At 36.0% G+C, this 17,362-nt stretch overlaps 1 protein-coding gene across 4 annotated transcripts in view; it reads left to right on the top strand.

The window, feature by feature from the left end:
- Positions 1-17,362, top strand: part of DCUN1D1 (defective in cullin neddylation 1 domain containing 1) — a 31,906-nt gene that overhangs the window by 9,644 nt on the left and 4,900 nt on the right. For all 4 annotated transcript variants that reach the window (XM_007094564.2, XM_007094565.2, XM_042998782.1 and 1 more), the window contains exons 2-4: positions 6,420-6,636; positions 8,111-8,279; positions 10,499-10,629. In XM_007094564.2, the coding sequence (XP_007094626.1) occupies positions 6,420-6,636; positions 8,111-8,279; positions 10,499-10,629 (517 nt within the window). The remainder of the gene's footprint in view (positions 1-6,419; positions 6,637-8,110; positions 8,280-10,498; positions 10,630-17,362) is intronic.

Here is a 17,362-nt window from a genome sequence, read left to right on the forward strand (position 1 = left end):
ATTCCAGTAATAAGATTGGGAGAATCAATTGAAATATGATGGCTAACACAAGTATTTTAAGGGTGTTATTTCTATCCTGTTCTAGATAATCAGGATTTAACAAAAATAACTTTTTAATAGTCAAAACAGTTGCTAAAATCAAAACATTTATTCCATTTACAGTGGAAGTCATCTTTTGAATAATCTATTAATTCTTAGGGTGAGGAGGAGAAAATCCTTTAAATTTATATATTAAAAAAAAATTTTTTTTTTAAATTTTAAGTAGGCTCCACCCCCAGTGTGGGCCTTGAACTCACAATCCTGAGATCAGGAGTTGCATGCTTGACTGAATGAACTAACCAGGAGCCCCCAGAATACTTTTGTGTTTTTTTTTAATTTTAACTTTTTTTTTTTTTTTTTTTTTTTTTAATTTTTGAGAGACAGAGACAGTGTGTGAGCAGGGGAGGGACAGAGAGAGAGGGAGACACAGAATCCAAAGCAGGCTCCAGGCTCCAGGCTGTCTGCACAGAGCCTGATGCGGGGCTTGAACCCACTAACTGCGAGATCATGACCTGAGTTGAAGTTGGACACCCAACCAACTGAGCCACCCAGGCACCCCAGAATACTTTCTAAAAACCTATGAGGAAAATCATATAGAACCAAACAAAATTTAGCAACATACAAAACCAGTTTGAATCTTACAAATGTACTTTCTGAAATACTTTTTGCAGTGAATTGCTATTATTTGAAACATCATTGACTACAGTATTACATAGTATATTATTCCATGTTTGGTTTAGCATTGGTATAGCACCTCTTACGGAAGAGTTTGTCATTGAAAGTACAGGAAGGTTTTTGGATGAATGGTAAGAGGCATAGGCCTAACCATAAATAATTATTCTAAACTGCAGATTATAATTTAAAATAATACTGGTTTTTGTTTTGCTGAATATTTGAAATTGTACTCATTTGCTTATATTTTGGGGGCATAACCTATACATGTATTTGTATTTTCTCTGGGTTTCAAGCCTTGTCATTGGAAAAGGAAATCCTGAGTTTCAGTGCCCCCCCCCCCCCCCCCCCCCCCAGTTTTCCATCTTTGTACATTTAAAGCTGTAGATTGTGGTTATCTTTAAAAATAGACTATGATATGACAATAAACGTTTTTCTTTCTGTTGAATTACTTTTTTTAAAAAATTAACTTTTCTTAAAAAATAACCCATCACCCTCTTCTCCTCTCCTTAAAAACTTCTAAAAGGGAAGTTTCATCCCTAAATTAGCCTTTTAGTTAGGTTGTGAGGGAATACTTAATGGACAGTTTTTTAGTCAGAATGCAAATTGTTTACATTAGAATGGGGAAAGGTCAATTGATTACTTATTTAACTTTTCCATAAAAATAGGTGAAGAAATCTAGCTCACAATTCCCTTCCTCCTTCCAGTTCACACATAATTAGTCAGTGGTTGCACTTTTGCACTTTTTGTTTTCTCTTTCACTTGATGATAATATAGAGTAAATGGAAAGACTACAAGCCTTGAAGCCAGGCACCATGGTTTCATTCCTGGCTCCACTACTTTTTAGAGAAGTCTGTCCTTAGATAAATTGAACTCTGAGGCTTAGTATTCTCATTGGTAAAATGGAATCAGTGATAACGACCTTGAAGGATTGTTAGTAATTTAAATGCCTAGCACAGTGTTGGCACCCACCAGGAACTCAAATGTTAGTTGCTAGTTTTCTGATTATGATTGTTAATCATATTTTTCTATTTGCATAAAATTATTTTTTCTCTGGAGTATTCTTCATGGACTTGAAAGGACTCCTTACCATATATGTGCCAGGTACAGTTCTAAGAGTTTAGCCTGAATTTATGTAACCTTCACACCCTGTTTACAGATGAGGAAATTGAAGCACACAGAGAGGTTAAGTAATTTTCCCAAAGTCACACAGCAATTAAGAGGCATAGGTGGGATTAAAATCCTGCCAGTCTGGTTTGAGAGTCTGTACTACTCTACACTAATCATATATTGCCTCTCTGTGCAGGTAGAGGGGAAGAGGATTTCTAGCTTCTCCTACCTAGATTCTTAGTCTGGCTTTCCTGCAGAACTTTGCCCCTAGGTGAAAGTCTTCTCCAGGAGTGGGTAGTCTCATAAGTTGAATTGATTTTTTTCCTTGCACTTTTGACTTCAGACCTGTAATTTCATGGAAAAGTCTTTCATAGATGAATGGTTTGGGATATGGGTAACGTTTGGTTATATCTGCCGAATACTGTGTATCATACATGGAAGGTATGGTTTTTCTGGACTTAAACTAGCTCTTCTAAGTTTCAGGTGAAGTTAAAATGTTAATCAGATGGTAAACCCATGAGAAGCTATACACAGCTGTTAGAACTATGGGTGATCATTACAGTGTTTTGATTTTTTTAAAGCATGGTCTTTGGGAGCTAGGTTCATCAAATCCTGAGAGAACTAGAATTGAGTTAGAAAATTAATTCATTTAAAATATAAAGACCTTGGTATTTTTCTTTTTGGAGTTCAGAATGAATTTGAAACTTTAAGGGTGAGAAGTTGAAAATTCAGAATAATAGATATAAATGTGTTTTAATTTTTTGCTTAAAAAATATTGCTTAAAAGCATTTCCATTTTGGAATTGTTAGGACTTAGTTGACTAGGAAATACTTCTACATGTTCATTATTTTTATTCGTGGAAATAATAAGAGGAATTTCTTAACATCGTGATCATTGTTATTCTTATTTGTAGAGCATTTCTGTCTCCATTCTTCTATCGCTATAGACTTTATAGGATCAGTGGTAAGATGTACTTGACTACATGATAACTTGGCTACATCCAGAGTATTGTGTTTATTGTTTTCCAGATAAACTGTTATTTTAAATGTGATTCATAAATTTCTTAAAAAATTTTTTTCATACATTGAGTATGAAAAAAAAAATTGCAGACATGTGCTGGATTTAAGTATTAAACAATATGTGTTGATTACCACATTTTTTATTTTGGAAAGATGAGCAAATAAGTGCTTTTTACTGTCCAGATTATAGTAATATTTCTAACTTTGGTAACCACATACAATTGTAATTAACTTTCTGTTACAAAAGACAACACTTCTTTTTTTCTATTCCCCTCCCCTCTCTCCTCCCTGCCTCCATTCTCTCTCTTTTTTTGCTAGAATTAAAAATAATCAGAATATATCCTATATTTCACACATTTTACTTATTTCAATCTTGAATTTCCTTGAAAATTTGACAATATTTAGATAATTTTCATATTTGAGTACTGAAGATTGTATTGTCTCATCTTATTTAATGCTTTTATCTAGTGTGTTCCTTTTAAATAAATCTTAAAGTGAATGACATATACTTATGAGTGCTGAATCATTGTAGTTGTCACATGTTTTTGCTCTTAGGAAGATCCCCACTGCATTTGTAGTAGAAATAGAGAAAATCCAACTGTTTTTTTCTTTTTCAGTTTTCTGTCCACCCTCTTATCCCCTATGAAATAATTTTCTTTTTGCTGGCTAAATACCCTTTTTCTCTTCCTTAAGTTGATAGAAATTTAAACCTTTGATGCCATACTCAAAATCAGAAAACTTTGCCTGGTACTCCCATGTAGCCTGGGAAAAAAAGTAGGAGTGTTAGAGGGCTCTAGAGATGTGGGAAGGGGCAGCTGTATATATGTAGTACACTTTAGCTTTACTCTAGGACAGCCTTTGAGATTACGGAATTGAGTGGATCTTCCCTAGTAGAGGGGAAACACATGCTTAAGATTGATTCTAGGCACAGAGAACTGAGAGAAAAATGGTAAGAGTACATTATAAGTACCAAAAGGGAGGGTACTTACCATACTTTGCAGGAATGGAATTGCTTATTGCTTCTTGGCCTATCAGGAACCCATCCAGTCAGTTCTACACCAGGTATCATTCATTAGCCTTTATGGTGTTGAAAGTGGATAGCTGCAGCCCTTTTTCTTAAAATGTATTGTTATTGCCCCACATACTAGAAATTTAAACCAGTTAAAATAGTTTAATTTACATGTAGGCATAATTTATTACATATACTTTTTTTTCAAATAAGATATGGAGTTAAATAATTCATTTGTATAATTTTGTTACTAGTTTGTGTGGGTAAGATGATTTTTTATCTTTGTTCCCCCAATTTTCTAATATCTGGCACTGTGGCAGGAAGTCATTATAAACTGAACAGTTCTTTTTGGCTTGCAGAAGTGACTTAAGCTGTAGTTCTCCTTGCTCTCTTCAACAAAAATGTTTCAAATTTCAGAGAGCAGAACACTGAATTTAATACTGTATGATGAAACTCCCAAGTAATCCTGATTATTCTTCTGCCTCCAACTTTTAGGAGAATGGGGAAAAGTTAATACAGAGAAGTTAATTCAGGCTTAATTAAAAAGCAATTTCCTGGATGTGGCCTGTGTACTTCCAGGTTAATTTCCCAACACTTTGTACAACATTATACAGTGGTCACTGATGATCGTAGTGACCGTCAGATACTTCCCTGTTCTTCAAAGAAGGATTAAAACATATGTCAGTATACTATATCTCTCAAGGGAAAAAAGCATACTCATTTTAAAAATAGTTTTTAATAACAAATCAACGTGGTTTCCTCTAAGACTGGTATCTTCCTTGGCATTTGATTTCATTGTGGGTTTGTTGCAATTGAATAATAAATCACCAGGAGATATTTTTCAAAAGCAAAGAATCCTAGACATCTGAGAGATGGGTTGTATAATGTGGTACAAATTATCTGGTCTCCAGAGTTACTACTAAAGTTATACTAAAGTTATTACTTTGTTAGAGTTATTACTAAAGTAACAGGAAGTTAGTGAATTTGTAGTTTCTTTAATGGAGAACAGAGGTTGAAATTTTAATCTGTAATCCTAAACGATAACGTATTTACAGAGAGAGAAGAGTGTGGCTGACAAATCAGACTCCAGGGCATAAACAGTTTTAATACTGCAAGACATGGGGTTGGTTTTCATATTTGATTTTACATATTCTTATTTTTACTCTGTAATAGGTGGAAATATTTTACAGGAATGGAATTGCTTATTACTTCTTGGCCTATCAGGAACCTATCCTGGGTTTAGACTTTGGTAGTCTTTTTCTTGAAAATCTCAAAGGGCTTATAAATATGTACAGCATGCAGTGTGGTTTATGGAAAGATTACCAAGACTCAGATTCATGACATCTTTCTGTTCATGTCCCATTTCTACTAATAATAACCTGGGTGATTTTTGAACAAATTCCTTAACTTTCTGGGTCTCTTTTCTCATCTGTACAATCAGGGGATTGAGGTTTGTGATCTATCAGTTTGGGCTAGATCAAAGATTCTGGGGTTCTCAGATGTGTTGCTTCATCTACAGAACAGTTTCTATCTATTAATGTGTGTCCTACTCATGTGCTTTTTTCCCCTTCCAGTAGTAGCTCGGCAGGAACCCAAGTATTTTGCTGAGAGATGGTGTTAAGGACTTGGTAGGGGGGAGAATGATAGTGAGGAGGCTAAAATTGCACAGGAGTAGACCAGATTGGGGTGGGAAGGGAGGGAGAACATAGTTCTTGATACTGGGAGAGTAGTGGGTCTAATTGCCCTGCTTTATTTTGCTTAGGGTTCAGGTCAGATGAGAAATGAATCTGTGTCAACATAAGGCAAGTGAGAAGAGGTTATTACAGTATAGAGGCTATTTGGAGAGTGCCTCTGCTAGGCTCAGGCGGAAGGAAAGAGGCGATTCTTTCAGGGGCAAAAAGGAAGAATTCTATTAAAAATTACCTTCGTTGGAAGGATCCAGGGTGCTTGTTCATATTTCACTGCTTTCTATTTGAATGCAAATATGAGGAAATTCTCTTGATAATTATCTTGGTTCCTGAACACCGCCAGGAGAAATGTAGGGTACTCATATTTCGTTGCTTTTTCACATTGGGTAAAAGAGCAAGAAAACAAGGGGGTGGGGTTGGGAGAATTGTACCCTCTATCCTTTATAATGGGTTTTAGGACTGCAGCTAACACCTGTTAATCTCCTTGTTCCCTGGGGTCAATGACTGTTCTGGCTGGCTAGATAGTGTCACTTTCTTCCCCAACACTCCTTCTGTATCCCTTTAGAGCTTTGTGCTTGGTCAAGATTGTGAGAGTAGCTGTACTTCCCTTCTAGAGCCTTTATATATGTGATCAGGATCCACCTTTAGGAGAAATGTAGGTGGTTGAATTTCCTTTACTTTTTAATTTTTTCTGTAAAATAATGCCAAATTTTGTGTTTCACATTAAAAAATTTGTCTTTTTGATTGACAGATCAAAAATAAATCTCAAAATATTTTAATATTTTATGAGGAAAAGTATTACTAAGAATGGTCAGCCATATAGAAATATTTAGTCATCTGTGATTTTACGTAGAGTTTCAATTTATTTTCTGGTTTTAATAGAACAAGTTGAAATCATCGCAGAAGGATAAAGTTCGTCAGTTTATGATCTTCACACAATCTAGTGAAAAAACAGCAGTAAGTTGTCTGTCTCAAAATGACTGGAAGTTAGATGTTGCAACAGACAATTTTTTCCAAAATCCTGAACTTTATATACGAGAGAGTGTAAAAGGATCATTGGACAGGAAGAAGTTAGAACAACTATACAATAGATACAAAGGTGAGTGCTTATGACTAAATGTTTTGAACCAGGTTTTCCACAGTTGCATGCTTCTGGTGAGGAATCAGACATACATAGAATATAAATTGGGTGGATGTGTTCTACAGAGCTCTGTAGATCTTAGAATTACTTCAAGAGATCTGAGAGAAATTACTTTCTTCTTTTCACTAAAATTTCTTCTTAGCCTCTTTATTTCTTCTTCCTTTATCTTCCCTCTTTTTTCATCCCCCATGATCCAATTTGAAAATAGTGACTGGGGGCCTGGATTTTCCCCCTCATTTTTATAAAACTCAGCTGAACCAATTTTAAGAAAACCTGCATAATAATTTTAACAACCTTTGAAGAATTATATTCACTTTAAAAAAGTTAAACAATATATAATAGATGAATAAAGAAAAAGTTAATAGTTTCTCCTTCTTTATTTTCCTCAGGGAACTAATATTTAATAGCCTGGTGTAGGTCCTTCCACGTCTTTTATGTTTATACAGAAATATGTACAGTTTCTTTCAAAAATTTTCCAAAAGTGGGATTATGTTTTATCCTTAACTCACCCCCCAGAGTCGAAAGATATGTGTGTTTTTTATTCCTAGAGATATTATAAAATCACATACAACCACACACTATATGAGTGCCTCTTTCTCCTTTTATTACATTAAAAATTTTTGCTGTCTGATGAGTAAATATCGATAATTGAATTTTTTCTTTAATTTGGACAACAGATGCATATATTGTTGAGATTGGGATTGAATTGCAGAGTTTATAGTTTTTCTGATTTTCTCTTAAGAAATGATTGTCATAGTAAAATGAACTTTGCTCTAAGAAAACAAATTCTGTACATAACAGTGTTAATTTATTGAAACAATTTTTGTTAATGTTTATTTTTGCAAATGAGCAAGCGAGCAGGGGAGGGGCAGAGAGAAAGGGAGACAAAATCCCAAGTAGGCTTCATGCCGTCAACACAGAGCCCGATGCAGGGCTCGAACCCACGAACTGTGAGATCATGATCTGAGGCGAGACCAAGGTCAGAGATGCTTAACCAACTGAGCCACCCAGGTGCCCCGATAAGTGTAAATTTAGAATGCCTACTTAAACAAAATATGGATATGTTCAGAAAAAAATCCTTTTTTCCTGTACAGGAACGTCTGATTTTCTGAATGTGTGTGAGTATGGGACATTCTTTCACATGATTAAATGAATCAGTGAATAAGTGGAACTTTTAAATATCAAATGCCCATCTGTGTGTGTGTGTGTGTGTGTGTGTGTGTGTGTGTGTGTGTGTGTATCCTCCTGTTCATCTTAAGATTGCTAGTTAAGGGACAAACTGGCTTTAAATAATATAGGGGGAAAATATCTGTTAGAATATTATCATTTCATATCTCTGATCTATTGTGATTTTTTTTAATGGAATAAAAAGCATTGCTTTTTCTGGTTATAGGCATAACACTAATTTACTATTGCACTGTTATTTTTAAAGATCCTCAAGATGAAAATAAAATTGGAATAGATGGTATACAGCAGTTCTGTGATGACCTGGCACTCGATCCAGCCAGTATTAGTGTGTTGATCATTGCGTGGAAGTTCAGAGCAGCAACACAGTGCGAGTTCTCCAAACAGGAGTTCATGGATGGCATGACAGAGTTAGGGTGAGTATATTATTACCACAGGAAATTAGGTATATTACTATGAGAATTACTATGTAGAACTGAATTGTGTTGTGAATTTTTAAATGTCAGTTTTAAAATTTACCAGCCTACAAACATTGGTATAAATATACTAGTTCCTTCCCATGTTACATAGTTTTCTGGGTTTGTCAAGTTATCTGTGTAGTTCAGCCTATTCCATTTGCATTATACTTTTATCATTTGTTTGTAAGGGGGAGGTTCATTAGCATTAAAATAAATCACTATGCTTTAATATTTAACATTCATAAGTGAAATGAGCAAGCTATAATTCATTTCTCAATGTGAGGTTCTGTGAACTCTGAATTTATCAACAAACTCCTAGAATGTAAAATCTTGGAAGTTATAATCACTTTTTGTTCCACTTATACCTTGACAGCTGATTAGCTAAATGTCTTGGGACCAATACATTAAAAAGTCATGGGTAGAGATTTTACTTACGGTGTCTAGTTGTCTCTATTTAATGAGAATATGAAAAAGTATTCAGTCTATGGATGGGTAACAGGCTGCCCTTTCTGTTTTTAGTGGATGATGAGTAATAATGGCTAACATTTGTTGAACATTCATTTTATTTCAGGAACTATGCTAAGTTTAGTATTTCACCTGCCTCACAACAATTTTGTTAGACAAGTTGTGTTTATAGACCCATTTTAGAGATGAGGAAAGTGAGGTACAGAGAAATTGTAGAATTAGGTAAGGATCTAATTAAAGATTAGAGTCAGGATTTGAACCCAGGCATTCTGATTCTTGAGCCTGAGGGACATTGTAATCAGTCAGGGGTCCAGACAACACAAAAACCATGGCAGTAATTTGAACAGAAAAATTTTTTTTAAATCATTGTATTGTGTAAAAGGGGTAAAAAAAAACTCAAAGGTATAACGGTGGCAGTTGCAAGAAGCTGCTGCCATCCTTGTGGCTGAGGGAAGTGAACTAGGAAGGAACCTAGAAATCCCTGCAAGGCTGAGATTCAGACCTCCAGAGGGGAGGGTGTGGCTGCTGCAGGAACACGGTGCCTGTGATGCTTGCTTTGCCTGCCACTCTGGTAGAGAAGAAACTGGCTAGAGGCCACTTGCTGCGGAGCCCTGTGAGTTGCCACCATTGGTGAACACTGCTGGGAGCTCCGAGCACACTCAAACCCTTGCTCTCTGCAGAAAACAAACTGGGATAGGAAAAGGTCCTTCTTCCATCCATTCATCGCCCTCTATTGGTAGAACCTACCAGTGAGCCAGCTCTAAGAAAAACTGTCTAACGATTAGTAGTCGACTGCAGATAGTCATGAAATAGGGCAAAGAAGGGTAGGTTTAAAGCTGAGGAGCAATAAATTAATAGCTGGCCTAGACACTGTGTTCTACCTCCCAAGCCAGTCCTATCCTGAACTTGTTGGAATTTTCTATGCTAGGACAGGTTTCATTAGAACTCCTTTTCCATTTGAAACTGAATTCACATAAAATGTAATGAACTTCCAAATCAGAATTGTCATCTACAAACTAATGAGCTGGAAGTTGTTCCAAAGAACATAGAAGGGAAATAAAAGCAGAAATGATTAGAAGGAAAATGGGATGATGGGTTGGTGGAATTCATACAGAGTATTTTTGCCCTCAGGCTATTTTATGGAAAGTAAGATGGGTACAGAGACCCTTTCAGTTCCTTGGAAATTGAACGCAAGTGTAGAGAAAGCTTAATACCGATTTGAGATAACCAGTTGGAGATGGAAGGGGGCTCAGCTGATACTTACTATTAGGCTTTGTATAACAACGCATTTTCAAGGGAATGCTTCCTTCCTCACCTAAGCAAGTGGTGAGGACTTGGACTTGTGACTTGTTACCATGTAAAGAGTATCCGCTACAGTTTAATCTAGTGATTGTTACGGTGATTACCGTACATTCTCATTTGTTCACTGCAGCTGACTCCTACAGTTTGGGTGTGTTGATAGTCCAGTGAATTACATAATTGGAAGTGATAGCTCATTTCTTTTAAAAATAGTAATTCTGATATTGAATCACTCCAGACCTTTTCTTCCTCTAGCTGACCCCATTCTTGTTTATGTAATGTAAAAGGATGAAACTTCAACTAACTGATTTTTTAAAAAAGTTCTGTGAAATATAAGCTGTCATAGGAGTAAATTTAGTCCTTAATTTATAGTGAAAAAGCTAATCTTTTATACTCTTAATTTTACAATGTAGATGTGACAGCATAGAAAAACTAAAGGCCCAGATACCCAAGATGGAACAAGAATTGAAAGAACCAGGACGATTTAAGGATTTTTACCAGTTTACCTTTAATTTTGCAAAGAATCCAGGACAAAAAGGATTAGGTAAGAATTTTTAAAAATTATATTGGTGTCTCAAATATATTCAAATACATTGATGGTGTCACTTTTGATTTGTAGCAGAAAGTTTTGTGTTTTGAGCATAAAGTCATTGTGAAAATACCAATTATTGGAAAACAGAAACAATGAACTTCTAGTTAATCAGAAAATACCATGGACATTCAGTAATAAGTTACCCTGGATACCATATCTGAACTACTGATTTTTTTTTAAGAACTGCAATATAGAAAATAATTGTTAAAATTCTGACATACATTTGTACATTTATCTACTTATATATATTTTATATATTATCTAGAAGATCTTATAGGATCATAGGATCATGAGTTATTTCAGCGTGGATCTGTAGAAATAGCATTGTAAGATTTCTGAGTCATAGAGTGCCAGAGAAATCTATTCTTTTTGGTTAGGACTTATTTAGAGGCTATAAGAAAGAATAAAAGTGATGATTATCATTTATAATTTTAACCAGAAATCTTATCCATAATCTTCCACTGTTAACAGTTTAGGTCAATCAATTTCTGCTGTATGTAATATCCATACACTTGCTTTGGGGATGGCTAGGGGGTATGGAAGTAAAAGCTACAGTGTAATTTACAGTTTACCTAGAAAGATTTAATGATAGGTAAGACACAATAATAAACATGTGTGAGAGTGTGTTAGGTAAAAGGAGAAATGAGTAAAAGGAATGGTTGGGAAGTGCTTCCTGGGCAAGATGGGATGTTAAACTAAAGGATATGGTATTTGGCTAGGCAAGGGAAGATAAAAGGTGTTTGAGAGGATGGTTAAGAATGAATGTCTCAAACTTGAGAAATAAGCTTGGCCTCTTTGTAGAAGAGAGAAAACACTGATGTGATGTTAGTGGGAATGCTTATTTGGAGATTAAGTTGGTGAGATGTAAGGCTCGATAACCAGAGGCTTCTTTTATAAACAGGACAGAAATGTTTAAATTGGAATTTGTGGACAATGAGGATGCACTGAAGATTTTGACGATGGCAGTATCTTCCATTGAATGTGCACTTGCAGTGTGCCTGGCAGTGTGCTAAGTACACACGCTTCTTCATTTCATGTTTAGCGGTTTTAAGAGTTATTCTTTCATTCAGTAATTCATCACCTGGCATGTGCCTGCCAGATACATACTCGTGGAGTGCAAGCCATTTTTTTCTCCTTATTTTACAGATGAGGAAACAGGCGCAGGAAGGTTAAATTACTTACCCAGGGATGGAAGTGAGTTTGCTTTTGATTTTGAAGATACAGTAGTTGGAGAGGCTAATAGGGGCCTCTTGTACTAATCCTTCTTTATATTTTAAGTTAGAGGGAAAAAGCATTGAGAAAAGGACTATGTGAATAGGGATTATACCGAGGAAGTGGTTGAAAGCTAGTGAAGAAGGGATAAATGTGCAACGTTAGTATTGGAGAATTGGCCTGAAGAGTGACTGAACATGATTGAATTGATTGAAGATTTACAAAATATCTGTAAAGCAAAATGACAGATAATGAAGCCTCATTTCCAACTGATTCTTCAGTTTAGGTTGAGTTTTCTTCTTGCAGGAAACTACCTAATTTTGTAGGCAAAATAAGCTGGATGGTTAATATGTAGGGTTAGTTTCTTTATTATCTGTGACCATCAGTTAACTGGGCTGTTTTTTTCTAGTTTCCTCCTTCCTTCCTTCCTTCCTTCCTTCCTTCCTTCCTTCCTTCCTTCCTTCCTTCCTTCCTTCCTTCCCACAAATAAAAACTGATTACAGGTTTTGAATTTACATGTATACACTAAAATAATTATTTTTGTTGTGTTTAGAAAGGTAGCATAATATTTTGATAAGATTAAACAAAATGTTACAAATATAAAATGTTGACTTAAATGGGCTGAATCTATTTCGTTAGTTATGTCCCCAACCCTTATTGGAGCACGAAACTAATGATATTTTGGAGTGAATATATAGTTTTGATACTGAATCTTAGTTTCTATTGTATGTGGTAAAAATAAAGCAAAAAAATTTTTACTAGATATTGGATATATTAACATGATAGTAAATTGGAATTTTGGATTATAGGGAAAATCGCAAAAACTGTACAGAATTAGATTTAAAAATTTATTTTATTACCCAGTAAGTATTGAGCTTAAGAAAATTGTATTAATTGTTTAATGGGTATGGAGTTTCATTCTGCAGAAAAGAGTTCCATTAATTGGTTGCACAACGATGTGAATGCACCCAACACTCCTGAACCATACACTTAGAAATGGTTGAGATGGTAAATTTTGTTATGTGTGTTTAATCCCACATTTAGAATTTAAAAAAAAATAGAATATATAACACAGAGTGAGTCCATGTAAAATATGGACTTCAGTTAATACTTGTATATCCACATTGGCTCATCAGTTGTAAGAAATATACCACACTAAAGCAAGATGTTAAAAATAGTGGAAAACGGGGGGTGTGGAGGTATATGGGAACTGTCTGTACTTTCTGCTCAATTTTTTCTGTAAGCCCAAAACTAAAAAATTCTTAATGTTAAAGAGAAAAAAATGTAATAGACAAATCCTAATTTCTCCCTTTGTTTTGCATTGGTGTTGTGTGTCAGGAAATGTAATGACTTGCTTAGTTGAAGAACTTAATTAAAAAGAAAACAGTTTTCTTGACAGCCTTTCTAAGGGCTCACAGGACTCTTAAATTACAGTACTTGGCAGGGAAGAATTAGAAGATCATAGGAGAGGAGGTGAGGCCCAAAACAAATTGGCAGAGTGACAGTGACAGCACTGTGGTTTATTTATAAATAGCTGTGCTAGTTATAATGAGAGCTGGTGTTTTCCATATTTCCTCATTTTCCTTGACACCTGATTTCCTTTGACACCAGGATAGGGTGCTTCCTCTGTCACCGTCTGCTTCAGTCACCTGCCATTTCTGATAGTCTTCTGAATCTTAAATTAGAAAATTTATGAAATACCTTTCAAACCTATCCAAGGTTACATCCATAGCTGATGCTCATTTAGTTTCTACTTTGGACACACATTGTTTTAGGAAGTGGTCCATTCTTGTCACAGAATACTCCTACTTCTTACCACACAGTTCTTCCTTATGAAGTGAACATCTTTCTTCCACTGCGCTTATTTGTCCTCCCCTGCAGTACGAGGAAGTCTGACCATCGAAAGATTGCTGTCACTTACCCCTTCTTTTTCTTCCGGGTCAACATTCCAATTACTTTAACTGTTCTTCATTTGAGAAGAGCTTTGTTATTCTTGTTACTATCCCCTCTCAGGCACATTTCCAACTTGTCAGTTTCTCTCAAAATAGACTCTTACTTAAAGCTGAACGTAATACTCTTGAAGGAGGTTGTTTGTAATAGAGAGCACCAGGACTCTGTTCTTTTTTGTGAGACTGTCCATTCTGTTTAGTCAGAAATTACATTTGTTCTTTAGCAACCATGTCATGTTTAGGACAATCCTGAACTTTTATTAGACTAAAGTTCATAGGTTATTTTCTTGTGAACTGTGGTTCAGCTAGAATCTTATGCCTGTGCAGTTGATTTAAAACATTTTAAGATTATTTGCTAGACATTTACTTTATTATTTAGAAATAATTTTATAGAGTGTTTTTAAAGCACATTTTCATCTATATAATCCCATTTAGTTCTTGTAAAAGCCGTTTGAGCTAACTGAAAACCTATTATCCTTTTCATTGTAAAGATGGAGAAATTCATGGTCAGAGAGGCTGACTTATTAAGTTAAGGTCACTTAACTTTAGAGTTGGTAGAACTGGGACTCGGTCTCTGATCTTCTGACTCCATATTCTATATTCTTTTATATTATGTTGTGCTACCTGAAGATATTTCTAAGTAAACAAAGACATTGTGAATAGGATTGTTAATCACCATTCCATCCTCTCGTGAGTTGGCAACATTTTGTTTCCTTTACAGACAATGTTTGGATCCAGTCTCAGTTCATTTCCATGTTCATTCAGACTCAGTTCATCACCTTTTATGAAATTCCACGTTGCCCTTGTGGATTTTGCTTGACACTGGGATTACCTCTGTTTGCAATTTTAATTTTACTTTAAAGGGCTTAAGAATTCATTCTGCAATATCTCAGTTTTAGGCAATGCTGTTATTTGCTTGTCTCTTTTTCTCTGTCTTTTCCTTCTAACTATTGTTGTTGCTTATTACCTTTGCTCTTTTCATATACTGCTTCAGAATCTATAAGACTACTTTTAAAAATTATTAAAAATAAATAATAGTGATAGTAAGGACTCATATATTTATTTCCCAGGCACTGTTCTCATTTAATTAACTCGTATTAACTCGTGTAATCCTTACAGCAGCCCTGTGAGAGTAGGTACTATTACCTTTATTTAAAAACAGTTTTTTTAATGTTTCTTTTCGAGAGAGTGAGAAAGTGAGAGAGCAGGGGAGGGGCAGAGAGACAGAGAGACAGAATCTGAAGCAGATTCCAGGCTCCAAGCTGTGAGCACAGAGCCTGACATGGGGCTCAAACTCACAAACTGTGAGATCATGATCTGAGCCGAAATCAAATGCTTAACCAACTGAGCCTCCCGCGCGCCCCCTATTACCCTTTTTTTAAAAGAAAAATTTCTTTTTTTGACGTTTATTTATTATTGAAAGAGTCAGAGTGTGAGCAGGGGCGGGCAGAGGGAGAGGGAGACACAGAATCGGAAGCAGGCTCCAGGCTCTGAGCCGTCAGCCCAGAGCCCGACGCGGGGCTCGAACTCACAAACTGCGAGATCGTGACTTGAGCTGAAGTCGGACGCTTAACTGACTGAGCCACCCAGGTGCCCCTACCCTTTATTTTAAACTGAATTGTATAGAGGTGAACTCAGTTACCCAAGTTGCCTTAGCTAGTGGTAGAGTTGGGATTTAAGAGGCTCAACTGTAAACTCCTATTTTAAACCACTTCTCTTTAGTTAGGCTGTTCTCTTTGTCACTCAGACAATTCTATCTAAAAGGCAGTTTTTCCTATACTTGTGGCAACTGACATTTTATCCCTATACAATCTTTTTCTTTCTTTTCTTTTCTTTTTTTTTGAGAGAGAGCAAGTGGGGGAGGGGCAGAGAGAGAATCCTAAACTGGCTCCGCACTGTCAGCTCAGAGCCTGATGTGGGACTTGAACTCACGAACTGTGAGATAACCACCTGAGCTGAAATCGAGAGTTGGATGCCTAACTGAGCCACCCAGGTGCCCCAAACTTACTAAATCTTTTCAGGTATTCCCTTTTCATTGGAAAATATTTTTATCGACTCGTTAGTCTGTGAGCATGAAGTCAGGGAGCATTTTAAGTCTGTCTGGGTGAGTTTGTAAGAAGTCTTCACAAAAATGATTAATTTTTGAGTCTTGAAGAATGAGTGTATGTTTCCAAGGCCAAAAGAAAAAGAAGCCACGTCTGTTGTGGAGCGATGGGCAAGTTCAGTTGTTCAGAGGTGAGCGACATAGCACCTTTGAGGAACTGCAAGTAAATTCATTTAACTGGAAGTTGTAGATTTTATCTAAAGGCAATAGAAAAATAATCGCAGAGTTTAAAAAAAATTTAATAGACTTTATTTTTTTAGCTGCTTTAGGTTTACAGCAAAATTCAGTAGAAGGTACAGAGATTTTTCTATATACCCTCTGCCCCCACACATTATATAGCTTCTCCCATTATCAACATCCCTCACCAAAGTGGTACATTTGTTACAGTGGTACCTATTTTGACACACCATTATCACCCAAAGTTCAAGTTTACATCAGGGTTCACCCTTGATGTTCTACATTCTGTGGGTTTGGACAAACATAGGATGACCTGTATCCATGATTATAGCATCATGCAGAGAAGTTTCACTGCCCAAAAAGTCCTCTGCTTTGCCTGTTCATCCTTTCCTCCCTCCTAACCCCTGGCAACCACTGATCTTTTTAGTGTCTCCATAGTTTCCCTTTTCCGGTATGTCCTACGGTTGGAATCATGTAGTGTATAGCCTTTTCAGACTAGCTTCTTTCACTTAGTGATATTAATATGCATTTGTTTTCCTCCATGTCTTTTCATGGCTTCATGGCTATTTTGTTTTAGCATTGAATAATATTCCTTTGCCTGGGTGCACCAGAGTTTATATAATAATCTGTCTACTCAAGGACATCTTGATTGCTTCAAGTTTTGGCAATTACAAATAAAGCTGCTGTAAACTTCCATGTGCAGGTTTTTGTGTGGACATAAGTTTTGAGTTCATTTGGGTAAATACCAAGGAGTGGCTATTGCTGAGTCATATGGTAAGAGTATGTTTAGTTTTGTAAGAAACTGCCAAACTGTCTTCCAAAATAGCTGTGCTATTTTGCATTCTCACCAGCAATGAATGAGAGTTCCTGTTGCTTCACATCCTCGCGAGCACTTGGTGCTGTCAGTGTTTTGGATTTTGGCCATTTCAGAAGGTGTGTAGTGGTATCTCATTGTTTTAAACATTGAAGAATTTTAACATGGAAGTTACACCACAAATTTATATGTCTAAAAGGTGCATATGAAAACACTGTGGTTCTTTAAAAGGAGTGGAGGCAGAACAAGAGGAGAAGTGATTGGTTATGAAGCTGTGCGGTGATTTAGCTAGACACGAAGAGGACCCTCACGCTGGCCCTGCCAGTAGGGATGGGGAAGAGAGAGAGATTTAAAAGGTACTTAGAAGCCAAAATGAAAGAACTCTGACTGGAAGTGTGTGATGAGGAAGAAAGGAGTTTATCAATTCTG

The sequence above is a fragment of the Panthera tigris genome, chromosome C2 (assembly GCF_018350195.1).
Source record: "Panthera tigris isolate Pti1 chromosome C2, P.tigris_Pti1_mat1.1, whole genome shotgun sequence".
Classification (NCBI taxonomy): domain Eukaryota; kingdom Metazoa; phylum Chordata; class Mammalia; order Carnivora; family Felidae; genus Panthera; species Panthera tigris.